Source organism: Micromesistius poutassou (genome assembly GCF_964030765.1).
Source record: "Micromesistius poutassou genome assembly, chromosome: 19".
NCBI lineage: Eukaryota > Metazoa > Chordata > Actinopteri > Gadiformes > Gadidae > Micromesistius > Micromesistius poutassou.
This window is the reverse complement of record NC_140289.1, coordinates 7684944-7709267: the sequence shown is the minus strand read 5'-3', so window position 1 is coordinate 7709267 and position 24324 is coordinate 7684944. Positions and strand designations below refer to the sequence as shown.

At 48.3% G+C, this 24324-nt stretch overlaps 1 protein-coding gene across 1 annotated transcript in view; it reads left to right on the top strand.

The window, feature by feature from the left end:
• The window catches only part of slc24a4b (solute carrier family 24 member 4b), a gene marked incomplete at both ends in the record, with an annotated part of 29987 nt that extends 6049 nt beyond the window's left edge, over positions 1–23938 (top strand). Inside the window, 15 exons of the mRNA XM_084483670.1 lie at positions 12015–12091; positions 13868–13942; positions 14391–14475; positions 14592–14695; positions 15557–15631; positions 15739–15764; positions 16336–16389; positions 17494–17585; positions 19061–19236; positions 19461–19605; positions 20489–20655; positions 21015–21129; positions 21389–21501; positions 23515–23580; positions 23792–23938. Of these exons, the coding sequence (XP_084339796.1) occupies positions 12015–12091; positions 13868–13942; positions 14391–14475; positions 14592–14695; positions 15557–15631; positions 15739–15764; positions 16336–16389; positions 17494–17585; positions 19061–19236; positions 19461–19605; positions 20489–20655; positions 21015–21129; positions 21389–21501; positions 23515–23580; positions 23792–23938 (1517 nt within the window). The remainder of the gene's footprint in view (positions 1–12014; positions 12092–13867; positions 13943–14390; positions 14476–14591; positions 14696–15556; positions 15632–15738; positions 15765–16335; positions 16390–17493; positions 17586–19060; positions 19237–19460; positions 19606–20488; positions 20656–21014; positions 21130–21388; positions 21502–23514; positions 23581–23791) is intronic.
• Between the last annotated feature and the right edge of the window lie 386 nt (positions 23939–24324).

Below are 24324 nucleotides of genomic sequence, written 5' to 3'. Positions count from 1 at the left end.
ATAATAATAATAATAATAATAATAATAAGTATTAGTTTGTGTTGAATTTTTACTTGCAAGCATGTTTTGATTCATGAGTGCAGACTCTGTTGGTCAACGGCCTCCCCTGTTCTCTCCAGGCTCGTCCTTCGTCTCATGCTGAGAGCAGTGGGCACTGTGCACATAGACGCCTCCTGCAGTTCTCAGATCATTACGGAGAAGGCATCCATCCACTGTTATTCTTGCACAGATTCTAAATCTTCCATGTTCGTATCCCCTTATGGGTTCTTCTCTTTCTGTGCTCACAGAAGTGAAGATGGCGAGGCTGGTGGAGCTGCACAGATTGATAATTTGTGTCTTATGTATTTATTCAAATAGTTCTCACTTAGTTTATCTTTTTTCCTCAGTTGTCTCATTGCAAATTTTCATCCCATTACAAGAGGCATCAATCAGCGCACACAGCAGCCGTATCTGGCAGTGATCTGATTTGAATACGCACATAGTGTGAGCCCGACTCAAAGGAACGCTGCTCACACATCCGCTGGCCTCTGTAGTGGAGATAAGCCCTGCTGTAGGCTTTCTAAGAATTGATTATGCTTATTTCTATGGCATTGTGGGGTTTGTGTGTGGTTGGAGAGCAGCACATGATGCAAATCCCCTTCAATGGGGCTAGAATGCACTTCATGCAATGGAAATACATAAGATGGCAAGATGCCATGCAGGCACTAGCCCTGTGCTCTTAAAACACACACACACACACACACACACACACACACACACACACACACACACACACACACACACACACACACACACACACACACACACACACACACACACCAACCAGAAGTCAGCACAGAGTTTCGATGGATAAATGCAGGTCAAGGTGTATGGACCATATCATTATATTGCTATAGTGCATGCTCGGAGATGGATTATTTCCCCGGCCCTTTTAAGATGCATCCGATACCATTGCACAAGTCGCAGAGTGCTTGCGCTGTCCTCAGGACTCATCCAAAGGTTTTGATTAAGGCAAACGTGATGATGGATCAGCCCCCCTGCAGGCATAGTTATTAGTCGCCGTTTCTAATGGATGGAAACATTCAAATGAACGGTTGCACCAAAGCAATCCCCTCAACGTGCGCGGTTTTGCGTTTTAACATTTAACTTGAGCGTGAAGGAGCTAACGTGTCGACATCAACAAGATGAGTTTGCTCCAGCAAGACGCAATGTTCCGTTTTATTTCACTTTCAGCGTCGGCAGGGGTTTTCGTAGATTTCACTTTCAGCTCCGGAAGGACCCTGGAAAATAACAACCCCCTGCATAACAAATCTTTTGATCACATGAAAGTCCTCCGGCCGAGCTGCAGCTATGACAAACAACGACGCAATTTAGCTTTCTGCCGTCGTGATGCTAGCGGTCACCCTATGAACTATGGCTCTGAAATTCCTTAATCTTGCGAGAAGGGGATTAGGGCCTATTGCCCTTTTTTTTTTTTTTTTTTCAATTTTAATGGGTCGGTCAGATTATGTTGTTGCAAAAACCGCAAGTGCTTGTAATTTATTTTGCCTTTAATCTACATTAAAGTCATACGGACTGAGAAAGTGCAGCGAGTGAAGCGGACCAAACACGCACTCTGACTCTGACCACGTAACAGGGGGATGCAAGGTGGTGTTGCTCTGCATTCGGAAGGTTGCACTGAAATACAGCAGAGTCAGCGCTCGCCGGGGAACCCACTGGGTGACGACGAGGGGAACAAATTGTTTGGAAGGCAATCTCATGTGCTATATTTAGGTGTGTTTTTTGTGGCCAAGCGGCGAAGAGCTTGCCTTCCTTCATTACTGCTCACAGCAGGGTGAGATCCCCTTGTGTTAATATATATTTTTCTTTTATACGCCCAGTTGAAAGGGATGCCATGGTCTGAACAATCAAACAGCAGATAGACTATTATTATTTTTCTGTGTTAATAAACAGGAATCCTGCTCATTATTGTGCCCCCCCTTTGCCAGCACCATCATTAGTTTAATGTCTTGCTGTGCTCCGGTCACGTGATCGCCCCGCTATTTGACTGTTCTTTTGCGGAACGTCTTGCGAAGTTCAGACACGCGTATGCTTTAACCCCCCCCCCGAGATGGTGATTTATTTGATCTTAACTTTTTAGGTGACAGTCCTAGGTCTGAATAAATCGAATGCCAGCAAAAGTGTTGACTTCTAATCCCCAGCGAGTTTTACTTGGGTAAAAGATGTCTTTTAGATGGTTTCTCCGCTCCGCCTTGCAGCATCGACTTCTCCGTGTCCCTCCAGATCCCAGCCACATCGGTTTTCCCATTCCATTTTATAGTCTGCTTCTTCCCCAGTATTGACACTGTGGACATGTCTGAATGGAGGTCTATGTAGATTTGGACTGCGGTGGTTTCTTTCAACTCCGGCATAGCCCAAAAGAAAAATCAAACAGGTTTTAAAATACACAGAAATGGGTCATGTGTACATGCGTGTATCTGCATTGGCCTGGAATTGTGACAGGCAGACCAAACATGACGACAGATGACAAGAACCATGTAACGAGACCATCGTGTTGAACACAAACGCCCTCAATCGTGCCATAACATTGCAAGAATATTGCATGTATGCAACCCCATTGGCGCATGGGTGAGTTGCACATGCACGGTTCAGAACGACCTGCCGCGGAGTTCACCACTCTCCCCGTAAATGAACCCCAGTGCTCAGACGTCTGGAGCTGCAGGGACCCTGAAGGGCTCGGACTTTAGTGTTTATTGCGTAGTCGGTCATTTTGACGTTTCTTTTTTAAAAGGGGGACAAGAAGAAACATGAGCGAGGACTCGGCCGTGGCGTCCTGATTCAGAGCCATGATTCACGCTTCCCGTGCCTTCAGGTGCCAGGCCCCCAAAACAATTTCCTTAACTACTAAATCTCTCCCTAAAGATTTAGGCAGCGAGGGCCGAGCGGAACCGCTGCAGGACCACTAATGGAACGCGGCCTCTTGCCTTCTGTGCGGTCTAAAGCGCGGACATGTGGAGCTTCTGGAGGTGGCAACGGGGAGTTGAGCTGCAGAAATGAACTCTCTCTGACCCTGCACTTTTCTTCCTTCTGAGGAATTGAGTTGGGAGTACAGCTTTCTCTCTTCATCTACCCCCCCATCCCCCAAGCACTGGTTCTACCTAGGGACATCTTGTAATTTGTGGTAATTGGCCATTTGTGAGTGGTTTTTAGTCCTATGCAAATCTGCCCCGTCTGTAATTTCTAAAGTGAGTATTCCCTCACACAGGGGTGCTGTGCTAAATCTAGGGTAATTCCGGGCTGTCATTTAATTCCCCCCCCCGCTCCCCTCACGCCCTACGCGAGGCCTTCATTTTTAACTGCATTATTTATTAACCGCAGCGTCCTCGGTCGCACATGACGTGATCATTAATCACAAAAAGCATGTGTGTTGCGATACGCAATCATTATTTGTGCGCACATTAACGACCTTGCGCATACATCACGCAGAAAGCCTCGATCGGGGTTTGTCTCCGTGGCTCTGAGGAGGCAGCTTGCGGCCTCCCTTGCGTGCCCCGCACCGCCGCCGCGCCCACGGCCTTGTTCCAACATGACCGCAGGACCATACGGCGGAGGTAGCCCCGCGGGAGGAGGCGCTCGGCTATTAATAGGAAACGACGTGGAGCATCAGCCTCACGCCGTGCCGGATGTTTTCCTCTTCCTGCCCGCACCCTCCGGAGTTCCCCCCCGCTGAATCGGTAATGTTTCTTCCTCGTCGTCGTCGGCAGCGGCGGCCGGGTCCCCCTCTGGCGTTGGCGCGGTGCCCGCATGTTGGGGCGAGGCCGGAGCTCGGCGTCACAAGCTGGTGACGGCGAGCTTTTTGCTTTTTACATGTTTGATCTTGGTATGTGCCGAGTTAGGACCGCATCTTCAGGCGGTGCTTAATCAGGCCGCAGTTCTGTGGGATGCATAGATTACTCTGAGCTCCCTCCCTTTTTTTTAAATCGTGGTCTTTTTATATTTTTATTACCCCCCCCCCCCCCATATCCTCGTCTCATCTGCTTGTTCCCAGCGAGGGAGCGTTCTGTGTTCTCTCTGGTGGTGCCACGGCTAATGTTGTTTGCGCTCGCCTTGAGATTCACAAGAGAGCGATTAGGCTTATTTCTTTCTTTTGCTTTAGTCTTTATTCGTCTTTTTTCGGGCTCTTTGTCAAATTAGATGCAGCGCGGTGTCCAAGAAGGCCATATTTGCAGTGCTGCTTCATTACCGGTTGAAGCAAATGTGTGTAAATGTATGGAGATCATGTCGCGGGGCTCTTCGGTAAGCTGCTGCTACTGCTGCATGGCTGTTAAAGGAGAAAAGCCTGCCGCACACCCCCTGTGACTTTAAACGTCATGGATAGCATGCACATGACTGGTGTATCACTTTAGATGTCAGATTATTTCCCCGCCACCTCCCCACATTAGCGGATGCCACTTCTTCTCCAGCGAACCACATTAAGCCAATTGCCCCTTTTTTCTTTTTTTGTAGTGACAAACTTTTGTCATCAAGGAGGCTCAGAAGCGACGCTTCCCCGCTGCGCCGCGCCAGTGTCTTTAACAGTTACCGGCACCGCTCGGAGGAAGAGCGTCCCGACTGGGAGCCAAAAAAAACCAGTTTACGCGGGGACACGGAATGTTAAAGTGTGTGTGTGTGTGTGTGTGTGTGTGTGTGTGTGTGTGTGTGTGTGTGTGTGTGTGTGTGTGTGTGTGTGTGTGTGTGTGTGTGTGTGTGTGTGTGTGTGTGTGTGTGTGTGTGTGTGTGTGTGTGTGTTTTAATATGGCGTGGGGCAGGGGGGGCTGGCTTCCTGGCGGGCAATCTGAGAAGAACAGGACAGTGGAACTGAACAACAAGGCAAGGGGGGGGGGTTATAGCGTGGCTGGGTTTGTACTATGGTATAATCCGTTTGGATTTGATTATCGTGGTTTCAGATACGCTATCACACTAATCTGTTCATGGGGCAGAGGGGCGTGCAGGTTTAAAAAAAAAAAAAAAAAAAAGAGCAATGTTATATTTGTTTTAGCATTGTAAGCACAAATGGTGTGAAAGGTAGGGTGTGTGTGTGTGTGTATGTGTGAGAGCTGAACCCAGGCCAGAAGCTGTTGTTACCGCTGTGCCGGGTATGACCGGTATGATCTTGAAGTCTGTTTACAATGTTTTTTCCGACGGCAGAGCCAAAATATGTTATCTTCCGTCCCTTCATCACCGGTTGTTTCAGAATGACCCTTTCCCTGGTCACATTTGAGGACATCTCTGCCATCTGCAGCACCGTCCGATTCATGAGATGAATTTCTTACCCCCCCATATCACAGACTTGATGACTTGCGTGTTATTAATGCCCAGTGTAAACTCTCCCTGGGCCACGGAATGGTGACCTTGCTGTCACTACACGTCACTATTGATGGCACAGCGGTGAGTGTGGTCCCGCGAGGGAGTGCTGTGCGTTCTGGAAGTGGACGTTTTATTTTGATCTTATTTTTCTACTTGATATGTGAATCGATTTGTCCCCGGCCTGCATGGCAACCAGACTTGAACCTTCAATCTTGGTGGCGCAGTCCCACTACGTCAAATATAAATCGGGGAGCTTCCGTAAAGTCTGTCGGCTATGCTATGCCGTACTGCTGTGGACTGATTCTGGGAGCATACTTTCCTCTTTGAATAGGGTCTGCGCACCCAAGTGATCCGCAAGAACGCTTGGAATGGGTCCCTAACTGAATGTGTCGGTCACCCCTTACTCCTGTGGGTCCCTGACTTTGGTCACGGAGTTCTGTCGTCACATTTATTTAAATGTTTTTTATTTGAATTATTTTATTTATATACTAAACTTGAATGGGGAGCTATGGAGTCATTGCATCAAGTACAATTAGCCCACTACAGACCCACAGGGACTTGTGACCTCCCTTACATGACGCAACAAGGAGGTTTACACATTTCATAAAAGAAATGTAACGGCACATTTGGAAACGGAAAATCCATGCGTTTATGGCAAATTGTGGAGGGCTTTCAGAGGATAATTGAAATTTTGTCTCTATGGCGGCTTGGATGCGGTGTGCAATAGGCTCAGTCTACACAGTGAAGGGTGCAATCTATGGTGTGATTGTTCAGTCCACCACCACCAGGGACCGACGGTGACCCCGCTACACGCTCAGCTCTGCAGGCCAGTCGGTTCATCAAGCCCTCGCTTCTTACCAGGTCTGAGGTGGTTCATAATGTACACCTCCATTTTAATGTGCATTGTTTTGTTTTCTATATATATTTAAAAAAAACCTCCAACCACAGACTTCAACGTTGCTAAGCAAGTGCACGGCGTCCATTGTTAACGAACATGCCCGTTTATGTTTACGATCTCGCATCCCGTTCACTAGCTGCTGCCAAAACACGAGCGGTCGTCCAGTCGGTGTCACTCCCGTTCCTCTAGCGCCGCGTCGAGCTGTAAATGGCGTCTGTCGGTCGCGGCTCTGTGCTCATTGTTGCGGAGCCCCGCGTGCGCGCGCGCTCACCGTGGCTAAATGTTCACACTTGTCGCTCCTTTCCATCACAGCCGACCGCTCGCATTCTGCAGCAGTGTCCCCCTTTAGGTTATTCAGCCAGCAGCCTGCTGGTCCAGCGAGCAAGTCTGCCTCATTCAGCATTCCTCTCTCCTCACTGATGCCGTGTGTGTGTGCGTGCGTGTGTGTGTTTGTTTTTGGCGCTGGCGTTTTTTCGTTTTGTTCCCCCTGAACTAAGCGGCGGTCATGCTTGTGGGCGACATGCCGGATGCGCCGAACGACCGGGCCTGTCAAACCGTCCCGCATGGGCAAACGGGTGGAGAGCGACGACCTCGCTTTGTTATGTGGGTGCTGGGCCACGTCATGCGTCCTCCCTCGGTGGTATCTGGTCCTGCCGGGGGGGGGGGGGGGGGTGGTTCCTGAGCTAATGGGCTACTTATAGCCAGGTAGCAGAGATCTGCCCTCCAACAACGGACTGGTGTCATGGGTCGACGCGCTGCAGCGCTGGGGACAGGCTCAAGGTGTTAACGCGTGATCGTGTCGTGGTTGTCAGTCACGCGTCAACCGTGCACACCTCTGGTGGAAACGACCCCCGCTTCAGTAAAGAGTCTCTGCTCCACTTGGGTTTGCTGGCATACACAGGATGTAGCGGATTAGCATATATAATATTCAATATGTAAATGTTTTCTTAGACCCTGTGACTTTCTTGCTGCATCCATCATTTTCACTCCAAACTTTTCTTCACAGCGAAATTGATTCACTTTCTTCGCCTGATTGAGTTGTGGGCGGATGGCTTTTATTATTCAGTATAAATAATAAACAGAAGTGATGACTGTGGGGGGAAAAAAGTGAAGAGGGGCAGGTTCATGTACTGATGTTTATGCTAGGTTTTGATTCGCTCCAATTCCTCCTCGAGCCAAAACCTTCCCTGCTCTTTGAGCCCTGGCGATCTCCACCTGCCCAGACTGATGACCACAAGAGCTCTCTGGCTTTGGCCATTTACTACTCACTGTCCTCGTCATTGCAGGAATAATGGCCTAGTTTATTGACTTGACAACAATGCCATAGGCAGAGCCAGTGCCTGTATACTCTGGCCACTATCAGACTCATCCACACAGACCAGTGGGTCTCACCAGGTGCAGTGCGACCCACTGGGCATTGTGGACTGCACTTTTGAGTGACTGCATTGTTTGTGAGGGTAGCAGAGCAGAGCTTATGCCAGACCTTAATGTTTAGAAAGAAGCCCATGAATTGACTAATGTATCAATATTAATTGATGTTTCAATGGCTTACTATTTCATTGAGTTTAGCAACGAAAGATTTTTGCTAAATGTTTTTGACAGTACATGCAGGAAAACTTTATTCCTTTTGGGGTCGGGGCTGGGCTCTGACTTAAAGGACAATTCCGGTATTTAGCACATTGAGCCCCCTTTCTGAGTTGTCTAGGATGAAATAGTGGTTGACACCGAAATTTTGACTATTGGTCCTGTCTCGGGTATTTGACTCATTTCGAATCGCCCCTGCCTGCTTCAGAATGGCTGGCTACGGGCATTCACATACCTGTCCTTAAAACAACCCTAAACGTTATTTTTCAGAAATGTGCAACTCAGTGGTGTTCGTTGATGTTCCAAATCAAGTATCGTAACGAAATACAGTTTCTGTCGCGTTTTATTTAGCATTTTGTAAATCAATTGATTTCTGTTGGAAGACTCATTGCTATTGACCGGAAATGGAAAGGGGGGCTGGTTGTACTCTCTTTGCTCGGTTCTAGCCCTACTGTTGACACAGAGAACTGAGCGAAAAGACGTAAACAGTCCCCGTTTCCAGTTCCGGTCCGGTTTCCGGTTTAATGGGATTTACTAAATTTTGGTGTCAACCACTCTATTTCATCCTAGACAACTCAGAAAGGAGGCTCAATGTGCTAAATACCGGAATTGTCCTTTAATGACAGTTGTGGGTGCTGAGGCTAGACCCGTTGAGCACCACTGCCAAAAGACAGTCCTGCTGCGCAACAGCGGATGATGGTGATGCATCTTAAAGAGGAACGGATTAAGAATTAATGGTGTGAACTGACCAAATGGCTTGCCTTGATGGCATTTGATTCACCGTAGTCCGAACATATTTGGCTTTAGGTTTTAAATGTGATCCACAACAGAACTCAGAATTATGTTAAATTAAATCCACTGCACTCAAGTCTTTTCATCGGATTTCCTTCTATTCTTTGAGGCCCATTTCATTGGTGGAGTCTATTTTCCCTCCTGGCTACGTAGCAAAGACGGTGACCAATAACATGCACTCACATTGCCAAAGAGGTGACCGAATACCATACATACACAGTGCCCTGTCCAGTGGATACGTCCCTCTGTGATAGGTCCTAGTTGCTTTACGTCTTTAGATCCTGTTCATCACTTTGACTCATCCTTTTTAATCTGAACCGATGCCTGCGGGCTGAGTGAATCCATGTCATCGCTGCCTTCCCCCCCCCATCCCCCACAATACATTGTTTCTTTCTTTTTCCTTAAGAAAAATAATAGATCAGAGATTTCTATCCCAGCTCTATTACTGCGATGTGACCACTTGGCGATACATACTGGCGTCCTCACTCAACGTCAACTGTCAAACTCAATACATCCTAGCCCACATCAATTTACCTTCAGCGATCTGTGTGTGTGTGTGTCTCTTGCACACACACAAGCTTTTTTCTTTTTTGTTCTCGCTCTCTCTCAGATGATGCTATTCTTGGTGCCTGCTTTGGACTCATCATTTATTCAGAGGCTACTTGATGTTTCTGCTGTTTGCCGGTCTGTATTCACCGAGTGGCGTCCGCGCACGGCAGAAACCCGTACCCGAAGCTGGTTCATATCCAAACCGACCTCTGGGGGGGCTCAGTCCAGAGTGAGGGGGAGAGGGAGAGAGGAGGAGGAGGGGGGGGGGAGGGAGAGACGTCACTCGTCAGTCATCCAACACCCTTCCAGCAGCTTGTGTGATTGGCTATTTTTAACAGCTGTGGTCGTACGGGGGTCCGACCGGGCAGCACCGCTGGGATGCCATGGCGGCGGCGGCGTTAAATTATTGATTTGGCGCCACCGGCTTCCCACACAGGCGACCTTGAGCGCAGAGCTCCGGCACCGGGGCGAACGGGCTCTCGGCGACACAGCAGGGCCGACAGGCGGGCGGGGTTGTCGGCCGCCCAGCGGGGGGTTCTCTCACTGCCTGTCAAGACCACCGCCCGCGCAAAACGGTTCCATAAGAAACGCTCTATTGTAGCAGTTAATGCCCTTAGCCGCCGCCCCCCCCCCCCCCTCGCGTCATCCCACCCACCTTACCCTAACACACACACACACCTGCCCTGAACAAATACAAACACACACACACACCAAGAGAGCACCTGCTGTGATCCTGCCAATCCCTCCTCACAGCAGCGGCACCCCATCAGGTGAGGGGGGGGGGGGGGGGGGGGCTCTGACTAAATCACGGAATGTTTTGCACCTTAGGCTAGCGCCGAGGGCTCCCACGCATTTCATTTTCACCAATTTTGCAGATATGTGCAGTTTGATTATTGCCACATACCCCTGTCCCAATGTCTCAATCAGGCGAAGACCCATTTCAGACATTATCAACTGCAAAATTGAGAACTGCATCTGGGAATGTTTTTTTTTTTTCGTATTTTTCTCCCATAGCTTGAGTTTGAACATTTTAAAGTCTGAGGGAATGTGAGAGTGACACATGGCAGCAGAGCAGTCAGAACACATCAAATGGCTTCAGAATGGCAAACGCCTGAGGCAGCTTTGAAACCCTTTTGGATACAAATCAAGGCCACAGTGTGAAATATCCATTCCATAGCCCTGGCCAGTGGCCTGTCCATTTTTTGCATAATGGCCATTTCTTCCACAGCTGCAATGCCATAATGCTAGGGGGGGGGGGGGGGGGTGGTGTGTGTGTGTGTGTGTGTGTGTGTGTGTGTGTGTGTGTGTGTGTGTGTGTGTGTGTGTGTGTGTGTGTGTGTGTGTGTGTGTGTGTCGACCGAGCGGGGCCTGGGTAATGGGTATTCTAAATCGGCATGTGTGTGTGCATAGGTGTGCCAAATCAGTCATGCACGCATCCCCCGCCACTCGGGCAGAGCTCGGGACAGGTGCAATCACCAGTCTCAGGTGAGAACTGTTCCAATCCCCCCCCCCCCCCCCACATCCATATGGGCCCGGACTTAGAGAGAGGTGTGTGTGTGTGCGCGCGCGCTCTCATTGTCACGGGGTGTTTATTTATTTTTCTTACATTATAAATGTTTTACCCTTCAAAGTAGGGCAGTGTGCGTGCGAGAGCGCTCTCATTTGAATACCCCCCCCCCTCCCTCCCGCCCAGCCGTCAGACCCGGGGAGTGCGGCGGCGGCGCTCGTTAATCAGCGGCGTGACGCGGCTCGGCGGCGGCGGCAGCCAAGCGCCACGATGATCAGTTAGCGAGCCGTGGCGGGCCGTGACCTTGACCGTGCGTTTTCCTAGGAGGTGGGAAGATGCCCGGGGGGGGGGATGAGGGGGGCGGAGGGGAACAGGGGGGGGGTAGAGGGGAGGGTTGACTCGTCCTCCTCCTCCCCTGGCACCAGGAAGACGGAAGCAGGCGGGGCTGTCGCAGCGCCAGCCAGGTTTCACCCCCGCCGCCTCCCCCCCTCCTCCCTCCCCCTCCCCGTGGCGGTTGTGGATGTGAAGGCGGACCCAGAGATCTGAGGCATACGCTGGGGCCGCTCTCGCACTGTGCGCCTGGGGGGGGGGGGGGGAGGGAGGGCGGGCGGGCGGGGGGAGAAAGCCTCCTTGCTCTGCCCACCCACCTGCCTGCCTTCTCGCTGGGACGCAGTGGTTTTCAACATAGCTTTAGTCTTTTTTTCTTTTACATGGAGATATTCTTCGGGGGCGTTCTTCCTTTTTGATTCGGTTCCGTTCCTCCCCAGCCTGGCTTGTGAAGCTGTATGCGGGCACACTGGGCCTCCCTGGGCGCAGGGGTTTGCGGTGACGCAGGCAAACGTCTTGCATTTTTCTTGTAATTTCGTGTGTGTGTGTGTGTGTGTGTGTGTGTGTGTGTGTGTGTGTGTGTGTGTGTGTGTGTGTGTGTGTGTGTGTGTGTGTGTGTGTGTGTGTGTGTGTGTGTGTGTGTGTGTGTGTGTGTGTGTGTGTGTGTGTGTCCAATGGGAGAGCTCTGTCTAGACGGGAGTACTTCTCCCAGACAGAAGCTTCCCAGCCTCTCAAGCTAGCAGTGGTGTGCGCACACACACTCTCACACACACACGCAGTGGCACACACACACACACTCAGTGGCGTGTGTGCGCGCACACACACACACACACACACACACACACACACACACACACACACACACACACGTGTTGTGCACCGAGGGCCCATAGGTACACACACACACACACACACACACACACACACACACGTGTTGTGCACCGAGGGCCCATAGGTGCTGCCGCCGCGGCGGCGTGTGTTCTGACGGTGACATGTCTCTCTCTCCCTCAGCGGTGCACGAGTTTCCCGAGGACCTCTTCTCCTTTGAGGAGCTGCGGAGCGGCGCCATTGTGCTCCACATCATCGCTGTAAGCCGTGTACTCTTTCCTCCACGTGTTTTTATTTTTTATTTTTGGCTGAGTTTTCCCCTGTTTCTTGGCTGCACCTGCAGCAACTGTCAGAACGCTCCCAGCGGAGCGCTTAAACTGTAACCTAATGCTTTTTGTACTTTAAAAATGTATTTATTTATTTATTTTACAGCGATCAAAATCGTGTTTTGCAGTGTACCGTTTAACGCGCCGTAATGCCCGTGGTGGCTTTTCAAAGTAATCTATTTTTCCGCCGGTATGCATCGGGGTCTGGGGCGGGAACGTGCCGCGGGGTGGGCGTCGGAGTGCGGAGCAGGGCAGATTAAGCCCAGATTAATTTCCGCCGGCGTCTACTGAGGTGTTTCGTTTTCGGATCAATCGGCTTTGGGTGGCGGTTTCATCGAGACGTGAACCATGTAAATATATGTAGATGGTGATTTGCTTCTCATTATACTGCACACTTGCACAGAAAGGGAATGTACACATTGTGCAACACCAGAAAGATGATGCATAATCTAGTGGGGAAACATCTAATCACAAATACATTGTATAAAATGTTCTAAATCTAAAAAGACGAAACTGGTGATTTGCTCCTTGGAAACATAGTTAGTGATTCTCTCTAACCATCGCCCCTTCCCCCCCACCACACCCCCACACCCTGGGTCTGCTGATGTAACGAAAGGCCTGGAGCCACCTGCGGATTTCATCAGTGAACCACGATGAAAGCAGAGATATTTCATGTCTCCGGTCACAACCCTTGTGTCCGAGCCCTGGCTGTTACAGCCCTGTGTGGTGAGCGGAGGAAGGGAGGGATCTAGGAAGGCAGACGGTGTACCACTGTTTGCAGCCGTCTGATTGATGGCGCAGGGCCGAGGTGTCGTAAATTTCCTCCCGAGCTGGGGGTCGAGAGGTAACAACCCGTCGATACTCTGTACAGCGGGCCGCAACAATGGGAGAACGCAGACACTCGCGCCTCGTCTTAACCAAAGGCGGGGGAATGACCTCCTCTACCCTCTGCCGGGGCCCCAGTGGATAATAATTCACACACACACGCACACATGCACGCGCGCACACACACATTAATGCTGCATCGTTCAGGGAAAGTGGTGTAATCATGGCGATGGCTGTCAGCGTGCAAACACAATGCGATGCATTCTACATGTCTACATGCAGCGCTGGCAGCGGCTAATGCACGAGAAGCCCTCCGTGAAAGATGAACCACGACGGAGGATTTGCGCCGCGAGGCGACGACGAGCGTGAAGGGCTCCCATCCGGGGCGGCTTCCTGTCTCTCACACTCGGCGCTCCGTCGGCGGACGCAAGAATGAAATCCCTTCTGACTGATCCGTCAATACCACCACCCAAGCAAAGAGTTTGTGCGTTGTCCAAAATAGTGCGCACACCCGTACGCTAACTATGGCGCTCGCCAGGCCCCCGGTGGCGATTGAGCCACGATTTTTTTAATAGACTGATCTGGCTGCAATTTCAGAACTGATACGCCTGCAGGGTTCTGCTGCTGCTGACTGCAGTCCTGCACTGCCCCCTGTGGACAGCATAGGGAACGGCAGTCGTGCGCTGAGACATTGATGATGTCGCAACCAATCTATAATTAATATAACTCCCATTTTCACAAGGTGGAAGAATGTAACTTTTTGTCTGTTATGCGTTTCCCACACCCATCACCCGTCTATTGACGATTATTGTTCAGCATCTTTTGCACACAGGCCCATGCCCCCCCCCCCCCTCAAATGTGACTCATGTGCTTGTGTCTCCCCAGGCCCTCTACATGTTCTTGGCTCTGGCTATAATATGCGACGACTACTTTGTGACGTCGCTGGAGAAGATCTGCGAGGTACGGATGCGTCTGGTTGTTTATTAATTTATTGTATCTTTCACTCTTTCAGTGTTGCGTTTGGTCTGCATGAGCAACTGTGACAAGCCTGCCTCCCCCCCCCCCAAAAAAAAAAGAACACTGACACATTCACACGCTCCAGAAGGACTACGCACCAGAACCGGCTGCCTTTATAGTCGGTGGGAAGAGCGCCTGACTTCTACTGCATTTTTATGTATTGAACTGAACATGCAGCTTCTATATATATATATATATATATATATATATATATACTATGATGTGCAAGACTTCTTGCCGGTATACCCTCGAGTTTGCCTTTTTAAAACATTTTCTCCAGCGAAGCAAATAAAACATCAAACTTCTGGTCGGGTTCAACTTGAACGCCGCCCAGTGCAGCATTGTCTTTCCTCCTTCTTAATTTCGGTGCGTGTTTTGTTTCTTCTTCCAGAAACTGGACCTGAGCGAGGACGTGGCCGGGGCTACCTTCATGGCAGCAGGCAGCTCCGCACCGGAGCTCTTTGCCTCAGTCATCGGTAGGGAACACGCGCGCACCTGCACATGCACACATAGCGGGAGAGGTAATGTTCCTGTGTGGTTGATGTTGGGTACTTCTAATCGGCCGCCCCCTCCTCCTTGCCGCCATTCGCAGGTGTCTTCATCACCCACGGCGACGTGGGGGTGGGGACCATTGTGGGCTCAGCTGTCTTCAACATCCTGTGCATTATTGGCGTCTGTGGGATCTTCGCTGGACAGGTGTGTGTGTGTGTGTGTGTGTAGGGGGATGGGGGGGGGCGGCGATTTATTGTTTTGACTGCATTGCTCATTAAAATACAGAATACAGTGCTGGCTCATTTGCAGCAGGTTTTTGGGGGATATTTGTTTTGTGTAGTTTCACAGATTTATCGCTTTTTCGCTCCAACTGTCTGAGCGGGACGCGCTGCTTGCATTTGAATGAGCAAATATCTCCGGAGTGTGCATGTCTCGCTCTCTGCCAGAAGTTTACTTTAAATCAAGACAATCTTTGCCCTCTGGATGAGGATCTTATCTGGTCCACACAAATGCAGTTTTACAGTCCTTTATTATTTTGGTTATGCAATATACACAATTGGTTCATGGTTCAGTTGGGAAACTTAATTCAGCTGCAGGGCAAAAGCAACAGAAGTCGAGTCCCAAAACCCTAAAAAAAGAAATGCAAAAAGAAATGCAAGAAAACTTGTAAACAAATATAATCCATACAATAACCCTGTCCTTTTAACATGACATATCCCTAAAGCACACATTTTGTTGTATTATGTTTTAACATGGAAGTACACAAAATGACCCCAAAAATTTTAATAAATAAAATCAATAAAAAAATCAACACTAAATTAAATGAGTAGGCAATGGCGGGGCTGCCAAACAGATATAATAACACCCTGCAGAGTAACTGACAGGTGAAAGCAAACCAACCTCCAAACAGACGTCATGCCCCCACAACTGGAGAAAAAAACGGCGGGTAGGGGAACGGGATGGGAGGATAGGCGCTGAATGATGGGGGAGCAAAATGTCAAGGGGCTCGCTGAAATGTGTCCTCCGCCCCCCCCCCCCCCCCCTCCCACCCCGACGATGATTCAGGTGGTGATGCTGACCCGCTGGTCGGTCTTCAGGGACTCCTTCTACTACACCCTGTCCGTGGTAGCGCTGATCGCAGTGAGTTGGAACACCTGATGGCGCTTTATTATTGTAAACGCAAGCGATGCAATATATCATTTTTAATCCTGTTCTGTTCCTCTTCTTTCCCCCCCTCCCCCTTGTAGTTCATCTACGACGAGAAGATTGTGTGGTGAGTCGGCCAAGCGCTCTGCTTTTCTCCAGGTGGTGGCTGTTTGCTGTAGGAAACGCACAAATGTAACGCCATTGATTTGTCGATGCGTTGGATTGACGGCCAACACCTCCAGTGGAACGGTCAAAAGCAACAGCCTTTTATTATTTTATTCTTCTACAGGGCGGCAGGTGCATGCTATATCAGAGACTACCTAAAGTTTAAAAAGCTTTCCAGTCCTCCCTTACTATTCATTCTGTTGTCTTTTGTTGTCCCTTAGGTGTCCCTTAAATGATTGAGGTGAGGCAGGGCCGGGAAAAAAGTTTATGTTTTATTTAGTTTGCAATGAAAACTTTTGAATGGATTCAATGGAATTAAAAGTGCTGATTTTAAGGAATGTACTTTTTTTGCCAAGGAGTTTAAACCAAAGTCGCCATTACTGTTGTCAAAATATACAGACTTGAACGAAGGTCATAACGACATTAGCATATATATCAAGATTGGGTGTTTATTGGAAAGAATTGCTGGAGTGCACACAGTCTCTAGAGTAATGGAGATGCAACGTGATTTGCTCTCTCTCTCTGTCCCTCAGGTGGGAGAGTCTGGTGCTGGTGCTTATGTACGTCGGCTACATTCTCGTCATGAAGTGAGTTATTTATGTAAATGCCTTCTCCTCCATAAATGTGACCTCATTTAGAAAACGCAGGCAGGCTGACTAGGAATGATGTGCTGCATGCGCACCGCATACCAAGACGCGCACACACACACGCACACACACGGCCCTCCAGAGGAACCTCCCCTTGTTTCAGTCAGTTACACTGAGGGGGGGGGGGGGTCAGTCGACCCGGGTGGTAATCTGTGGTGCACACTGCGGCAGCCTGCTCTCCTCACGCCAAGAGTTTTAATCTCGCTCGCTCGCTCGCTCACTCCCTCTCTCTCGCTCTGTACACAGTAGCAAAGAGCACACTTCACCCTCGTAACATTTGGAGAGAGAGGAAGTAATTCCACTGAAGGCAATAGGTCTACCTCCACCGTTACAAAACACTACAAAGCTGATATTTCCGCCGTATATCTCCTCTACACTACGGCGATGGAATCCCATTGTCTGTTTTTTTTTTTCCCCGAGCCTGTACTGTGGTGGAGTCTGCAGTGAGACTGTGTTAAATGTCCCTGTTGTTAATGTGAACTTTGAGAGCACGTTATGAGCGTGCGTGTACAAGCATGAATATGCATGACATGCCCGCGTTGCGTGTACCCCCTGGAGCACGCCCAACGTGTGACGGGAGGATTGCCCAAAGATGTCGGCGGGAGCTCGTGTTCCCTGAGCAGCGGGGGGCAGCAGGGGTTTTAAAGAACGCCGCCGCAGGGCATGCACGCGTGCAGTTCATTCAGTATCACATCAAGCGTTGAACCGTTTGTAGTCTGGTACTGGTTAGGCGTGGTCCCTTAATTAGGTTTGAGTACAAATGTGCTCACGTGTCAGTCAATCGATGATGGACGTCTCATCGTACAACCTCGGGTTTGACGGTACGAGGACCGAGTCTGATAGACCAGTGATTCTCAAAGGAGGGGAGGATGTGGGGGGGGGGGGTTTAACGGTCATAGACGATACACGTAGCAGTCGGGTGGTCCGAGCTGGGTGGACAGGTACACCTAGCTAGCAGCCCTACTTTCACAGCCTCAACCCGCCTTTTGTCCCAAGATCAAAATGTCTTCTTGTCCTACTAGTTCTTTATCGGTTTAATCCCAGGTTCAACTCGAGCATGCAGAAGTTCTTCACCGGCAAGCCCGGGAAGACCGTGGCCAACGGTAACGCGGCGGCCAGCAGTGAGATGGAGGACGGTAATGCTAGTTACTAAGTTTGTGGTGACGACCAGTCATGGCCCTTGCTAGCCGCAGGTAAGGTTAACCAGACAGGCGGGGAATCCCCAAGGTGCCCCCCCCCCCCCCCCCCCCTCCCCCTTCCCCACCGCACACTTGTTCTCTCTCGGCCCCCACCCCCAATTAAACGGCCATGCTGGAACGCCAACTAGGAAATGGAAATATGGCTGGAGTGGAAAATTGCGCTTGGTAATGTTTATTTTATTTTTCTTTGAGCTGGTTCTGTTTGAGCTTTCTGGTCTAGTCACCATGGCTGTTATTATCAGCTCATAATAATTATTGTCATAAGCGACATGGTTAAAAAAAGAAAACGTCAAGAAAAGTAAACTTCAGGAAGTTCGATGGAGTTTAATGTTTTCTTAGGCCAGCTGAAGACTTTCCTGTCAGCCAATTTATTTTGACCTTCAAATGTTCCTAGCTCTCTAACCTGTGGGCAAAAGGTGTTTCTGCAAAGCGTAATTAAAAATCTTCTGTGGCCATTGGTCCCTTCTAACGCCTTCCCTGTTTTTTGATACTGTCTATGCGCCTGTCTGCTTAGCCTTACTAAACCTGCTTGCATGCCTTTTCTTCCATGTATCCGGACCCGCAGAGGAACTGTTTTTATTATATTCATCAGTGGAAAATTTTCTTATGGGGGGCAATTTGTGGAACCAGGTTTAATTGTGTAATTTGCATGCATAATGAGTCAAATAATCAGTTTTAAGGACTATGCTGCATTTTATTGCTCCACGTAAGCCTGTTTGGACCTTAATGGGCAGCTAATGTTTATATGGTCAACATTTGCACAACAGCAATGATTCTACAATTCTGCTCCTCTGGAGTATTATAGTCATAATAGTCAGTTGTTGTAGGCATTGACTGGCATCTTTATTTCTCAATAAGCTTTTATTTTAGGAAATGTACTGGGTATGCTGCAATCAAAATGTTTTAAGCTTGCCTAATAGTAGTTATACATTTTTATTCAGTACTTTTAGTTTCCAAGATACCAACTAAATACTTGGCACTATGTAACTTTTCAATTACAGTTATTTGCTCAAGCATAAAATGTTGTAGTCCAGCAATTTCTCCTGTGAAGCTTCCTCACTTCTGTTTGCAATTGGATTTGTGGTTTGCGGCCAGCCATTGATCCATCGAGCTGTGCGTTCCAACCTTCAACCCGGGTCAAGACCCAATGACAAGTCAAGCTCAACCCCTGACGTGTGATTGGCCTGCCTAAAATGTTGGGGTCATCCTCCAGGCTGTCTTGTAACAAACTTGCCAGAAGAGAGACTGGAAATGGAGACCACCATAACTGTAGCTACAACTTCAGCCACTAGAGGCTGCTCATGTGAAAACTTGCATAGTGCAGATTTAATAGTGTAACTAGCAAAAGGGCAACAGATATGTTCTTCAAATCTACACTGCATGCTCATCTTGTTTGCCCTTTGCTTCTATAGTCAAGCCTAGCCAGGCCAAGCAATTCAGTCGTGGCTCGGTGGTCATGGTGGACGAGATCATCAACGCCAGCCCACCCAAGTACCGTTTCCCAGAGGCCGGCCTCCGCATCATGGTCACCAGCCATTTTGGACCCAAGACCCGGCTACGCATGGCCAGTCGCTTGATAATCACAGAGGTACAAATGGGTTTTCTATAGTTACCGGTGAACTGTTAATATTATATCCCCCTTTTTTAAAATGATTGCTTTCCTGCTTCGAGTGAGTACTTACTTGTAATGCTTCATCCCGTACAGTAAAAGGTCACTTAAAAATTGAATCATCAGTTGAAAGCTAGCGTGTATATTGTTGCGTTATCCTTTTGTTACGTTGTTGCGGAATAAATGCTTTTATGCTTTGAAAGCGTCAGAAGTTGGTCCAAGCTGCCAACGGCGTTGAGACGCAGGTCATTGACGGAAAGGTCAACGACATTGAGAATGGAAACGTCCCGGAGGACAAGCCCAGCGAGGAGAAGGAAAACGAAACCATCTCTCCCTTCCATATTCCAGGTTAGTTTTTATTTATTGATATGATCCATGCTCTTTTTGGTTATGGAAATTGGCAAAAAGGTGTGGCATAAAACTGAATAAACAAAAGGCGAAATGTGAAGTTAGGATGCCCATACACTGCTTCATTAGTTTACACAGAATGTGTTCTGATCAAAACACACCATTTTCATCAGCCTCAAGTGTGGACTTCAACTTCAATTCTCTGGAGGGCCTTCTGGAAATTAATTAATGGCCTCATATCGTGTAGGGATGTGAATAACTCAAATTGTTCATGGTCGAATAATCAGTGGGTGGTATGAACAAATAATCGATTATTCAATGTGTGCCGACATTCACAAAGGCAGCCATGGGTCGGCAAGAAATCACTTAATATCGCAAAAAAACAAACTTTAACAGTGATCAGTGTTTGTGTTGTATGCATATATATTAATATTTATGCTTGTGTATTGTGTATATTGTTTTTCTGTACATGATCAATAATAATAAAAAATGTTAACGGTCCAAATGTTAAAAATCGGCTTTGACAATCGGGAACGAATAATCAAATATTCTGACCCATCCCTAATATCGTGACTCTAGTGATCATTCTCCTTGGCAGCTCGCCACCCCTTTTTGTCTGTCAATAATTATGGATGTAGAAAATGAAATGGAGTCATGTTAAACGACGTAGCAGCCGATCCATTCAAATGAAGAGTGGGGCTCCTCCGGTCTGAAAGGCGTGGGGAAAGTAACCCTTTAATCAACCAGGAGCCCTGGTTGCATGTAGCCTGTTGTGTTTACGTTGTTGTCCCTTGTGCTGCGTACAATTTTGAGTCTAATCGTGTGTGTGTGGGGGAGGGAAAAAAAATACTCAAACACACCTTGAACTGTATGTCCGTTGCAGCCGGCATCGGCAGCAAGATTAAATGGCTGATTTCCTGGCCACTGCTCCTCATCCTCTTCTTCACCATCCCAAACTGCGCCAAACCTCGCTGGGAGAAGTTCTTCATGCTCTCCTTCATCCTCTCCACCCTCTGGATCGCCATCTTCTCCTACCTGATGGTCTGGATGGTGAGTGTATACGAGTTGTGGGGGAAACTGCTGGATCACTCAAAATGGTAATTTGCCTAATATGGATGGGTAAACTGCCTCACTTCCTGTGTGTGAGCGTCACTTCCTGCCGAAGGACAATCGAGCTAATCAAATCATACGTCTTCTTTCTTGCATCCCGATCTTTCTGTTTTTCCATTGGATAGATATTTTGATTGGCTATAGGCGAGTCCTAACCCTAACGACAAGTGAGCACACTCGCGTCCAATTTTGACCCGGTCGTTCCTCTCTTGGCAGTCGGTGGAAGGTCATGTTTTTTGATTAAAAAAAGTGTGTACTACCTTAGACAACACTGACGGCGCCATCCCACTCATGTATAGGTCACCATCATCGGCTTCACCCTGGGCATCCCCGACGTCATCATGGGCATCACCTTCCTGGCCGCCGGCACCAGTGTTCCCGACTGCATTGCCAGTCTCATCGTGGCGCGCCAAGGTTGGTGCTCGTAGTATTTTAGCGGTGTATAAAAGTGAAGTGACATCAGTGAAGTGCTCAGCGTTAACCTGGGTTTGAACTCTGAGCACAGCGTCACATTGTGCTACACCTAGGATGGTCGGTGCTAGATTTGCCTTAATCACTCGACTCCATAGGAACACGTTGGCAACGCTCGGCATGTGTTGACCACTTAATCCACAGCAGTATTATTAAAGTTGTGTATGAAGCTTTGAACGGTGGTGTCGTCCGTCTGTTCCAGGACTGGGTGACATGGCGGTGTCCAACACCATCGGCAGCAACGTGTTTGACATCCTGGTGGGTCTCGGGGTGCCCTGGGCCCTCCAGACCATGTGCGTGGACTACGGCTCCGAGGTAAGAGGCGGGGGTTGGGGGTCCGATGTCACGTCCTGACGTATTAACAGTTTCAAAACCCAAGAAAATGTGACTTCCTTGCATGCGTTTACTCAGGGTTCGAAATGGCGACACGCCCGCACGCCCGGGTCTGGTAACTTTACTATGGGGCTAGTAACTCTATGCACTTGCCAGCCTGTGTGTCTGGCAACTTTACAACCCCTTTGCACGGAGCGTCTTTTACAAGCATTGCGGCCGTCATCGCAAACCTATTTTTGCTATTAACCTCTCTTGCACAGCATAAGATTGGTCCTATTTAGCACACGCTGCAGACGTGTTTTCATAATTTGTTTATTCAAATGTTTTTTGTCCCTTCTGATAACCCGTAGGGTTCATGCATGTGTTGCTAGGATACCATTTAATAAAGTTTGCGATCAATCTTATGGGTAAGCCACATAGTTTTTACGGTATAATCTTAGTTTTAGAAGTGAGGTCAAACAAAGGTCAAACAGGAGTAGCCTATATTTTTAATGAGTTTGCCTGAATGCTAATCGTGCAGCCTACACTGTTAAATGTTGGGTGATTTGTATAACTAGCACTTTTTAATCATTTATAAAACATTAAAAAAAGGATGGCGATGTAAATGAGGAGATGTGAACAGCAGTGCGGTGAGGTTCGTGGCTGGTCAGATTCACAAATATATAAACCCAATAGAGTAGCTTAAATCATCAAATCTATTCTTGAGGTTAGGGTTAAACCCAATTTTCAAAGAAATTTGGGTTTGAACGTGAGTAGACGATTGAGTCCTATGTCCCATCGCTGGCCGCTTTAAACACAGGCGCCATAGCCCAATCATATAGCCAACTGAAATTAATTCAAAGGCCCACACAAAAGGCCCACACAAAAGGCCCAAGCTAACAGGAAAAAATCCCAAAAATTAACACAAGAGGCTCTGTTGGTAGCCTACGTAGGTCTCTAAATGAAATAAATGAACACGAGTGACCCCAGTGAAGTAAAATAAACGTTAACACGAAAGCAGTTTATTGATATGAAAATCAACTCTTACCATTGACGAAAGGCCCTTTTCCTTGAACTCTTTAGCCTACATAATCCATCCATCAAAGTTTTAGACAATCAACTAGGCTACGTCCTGCGCTGCCTGCCACTGATCCATGTAGCACCGACGTTAATAAGTTCTGGGCCAACTCAATGAAATTGTCCTTCAATCGAACAAAATGAATATCCACAACCCTTACATTGGACATGAACAGGTTCATATCCGCCTTGACTACTAAGTAGAAATACTTCCAAAGTAGACGTCCCTTCGTTTTCCGTGGTTAATAAACTCCTGGTGCCACCTACGTCTCCCATCATCTGCACTGCGCACACAGGATAGACTAGGCTCATTTATGCACGATTTGCGTTGTCCTTTATAGTGGTTTATACTGATAAAACAATCATGCCAAAAATAGCTGAAAACACACACAAAAAATAACAATAATAATGTCCATGATGAAATTCTATCTTTTCTGAGCTGAAAATCCACCAAATGGCTTCTTTTTAAATTTTTATTCTAAAAATTGTGATGTGAAAACGTGATGCGCGTGCCTACGGCACATATTGATTTGCTTGGTCTAGTAACTTTACACCAGGGCTAGTAACTTAGCGCCTCTAGCGCCTATTTTGGCCGAATTTCAGACACTGGTTTACTCTTTAAATATCTGTGTGACTAATCTAGGTGCTCTCTAGTTTGTTCGTTTTTTTCTATTAACATTTTGGAAATTGGCAAAAGTTGTGGAACAGTAGAAACAAAAGAGATTGAGTCGTGCTGAACCAGTGCCAATACTCTGGGGGCAAGAACACTCCACTCTGAAGTGCAGCCAAGCATTAGATTACCCTTAAAACATCTGACTGACGTTTGATTTTGTTTTCAATTGTGTTGGTTTTTTCGTTCTTAAATGAGGCCAGACTGAATGCTGATTGGTGTATGTGTTTCTTCCCCTGCTTGCTGATTGGTGTGCTCCTGTGTGCTAGGTGATGATCAACAGCCGGGGGCTGGTGTACTCTGTGGTGCTCCTGCTGGGCTCCGTTGCTCTCACAGTGAGTGGAATTGACAAACTCGACCCAATAAAACATTTTTTTTTTTTAACGCCCAAAAGCTTTTAAGAACGGCAACAATGAGCCAAGTGAAATCCCTTGGTATCAAGGTGAACCTCGGTGCATTCGCCAGGTGTGTCCCCAGAGACGCCGCACTGTACTGAGGCTTTTGTATTGAAGCGTTACTGATATGAGCCCCCCCCTCCTCACCCAGGTGCTGGGCATCCACCTGAACAACTGGAGGCTGACGCCCAAGCTGGGCGGCACCGTGCTGGTGCTGTACGCCATCTTCCTCTGCTTCTCCATCATGATCGAGTACAACGTCTTCACCTTCGTCAACCTGCCCATGTGCTTGGAGTAGAAGAGAAGAGCCGAGGGAGGGGGGAAGGGGGTGGGGCAACGGCCTCAAGCGTTTATTGATTTCCGAGACACCCCCCCCCCCCCCCTCCCCTCAACACCAACACACACACTCGTCCTATTACATGTTACACACACACAAGCGCGCCTCTGTGCCGAAACCCAAAGTGATACTGGATCTCATTCTGTCTGCAGACTTCTAGATGTGTCCCCCCCCCCCACCACCCTCTCTATCTCAACCCCCCCTCCCCTCACCCCACCACGCCACTCCTTACTCTAACCGCATAACCTTGCCTGCGATAAAAAAAATCTAACGTTTTGTCTCTTCTACGACCTACAACTTGTTTACCCCAAGTTTGTTAGCAAAAAAAAAAGAAACAAAAAAGAAGT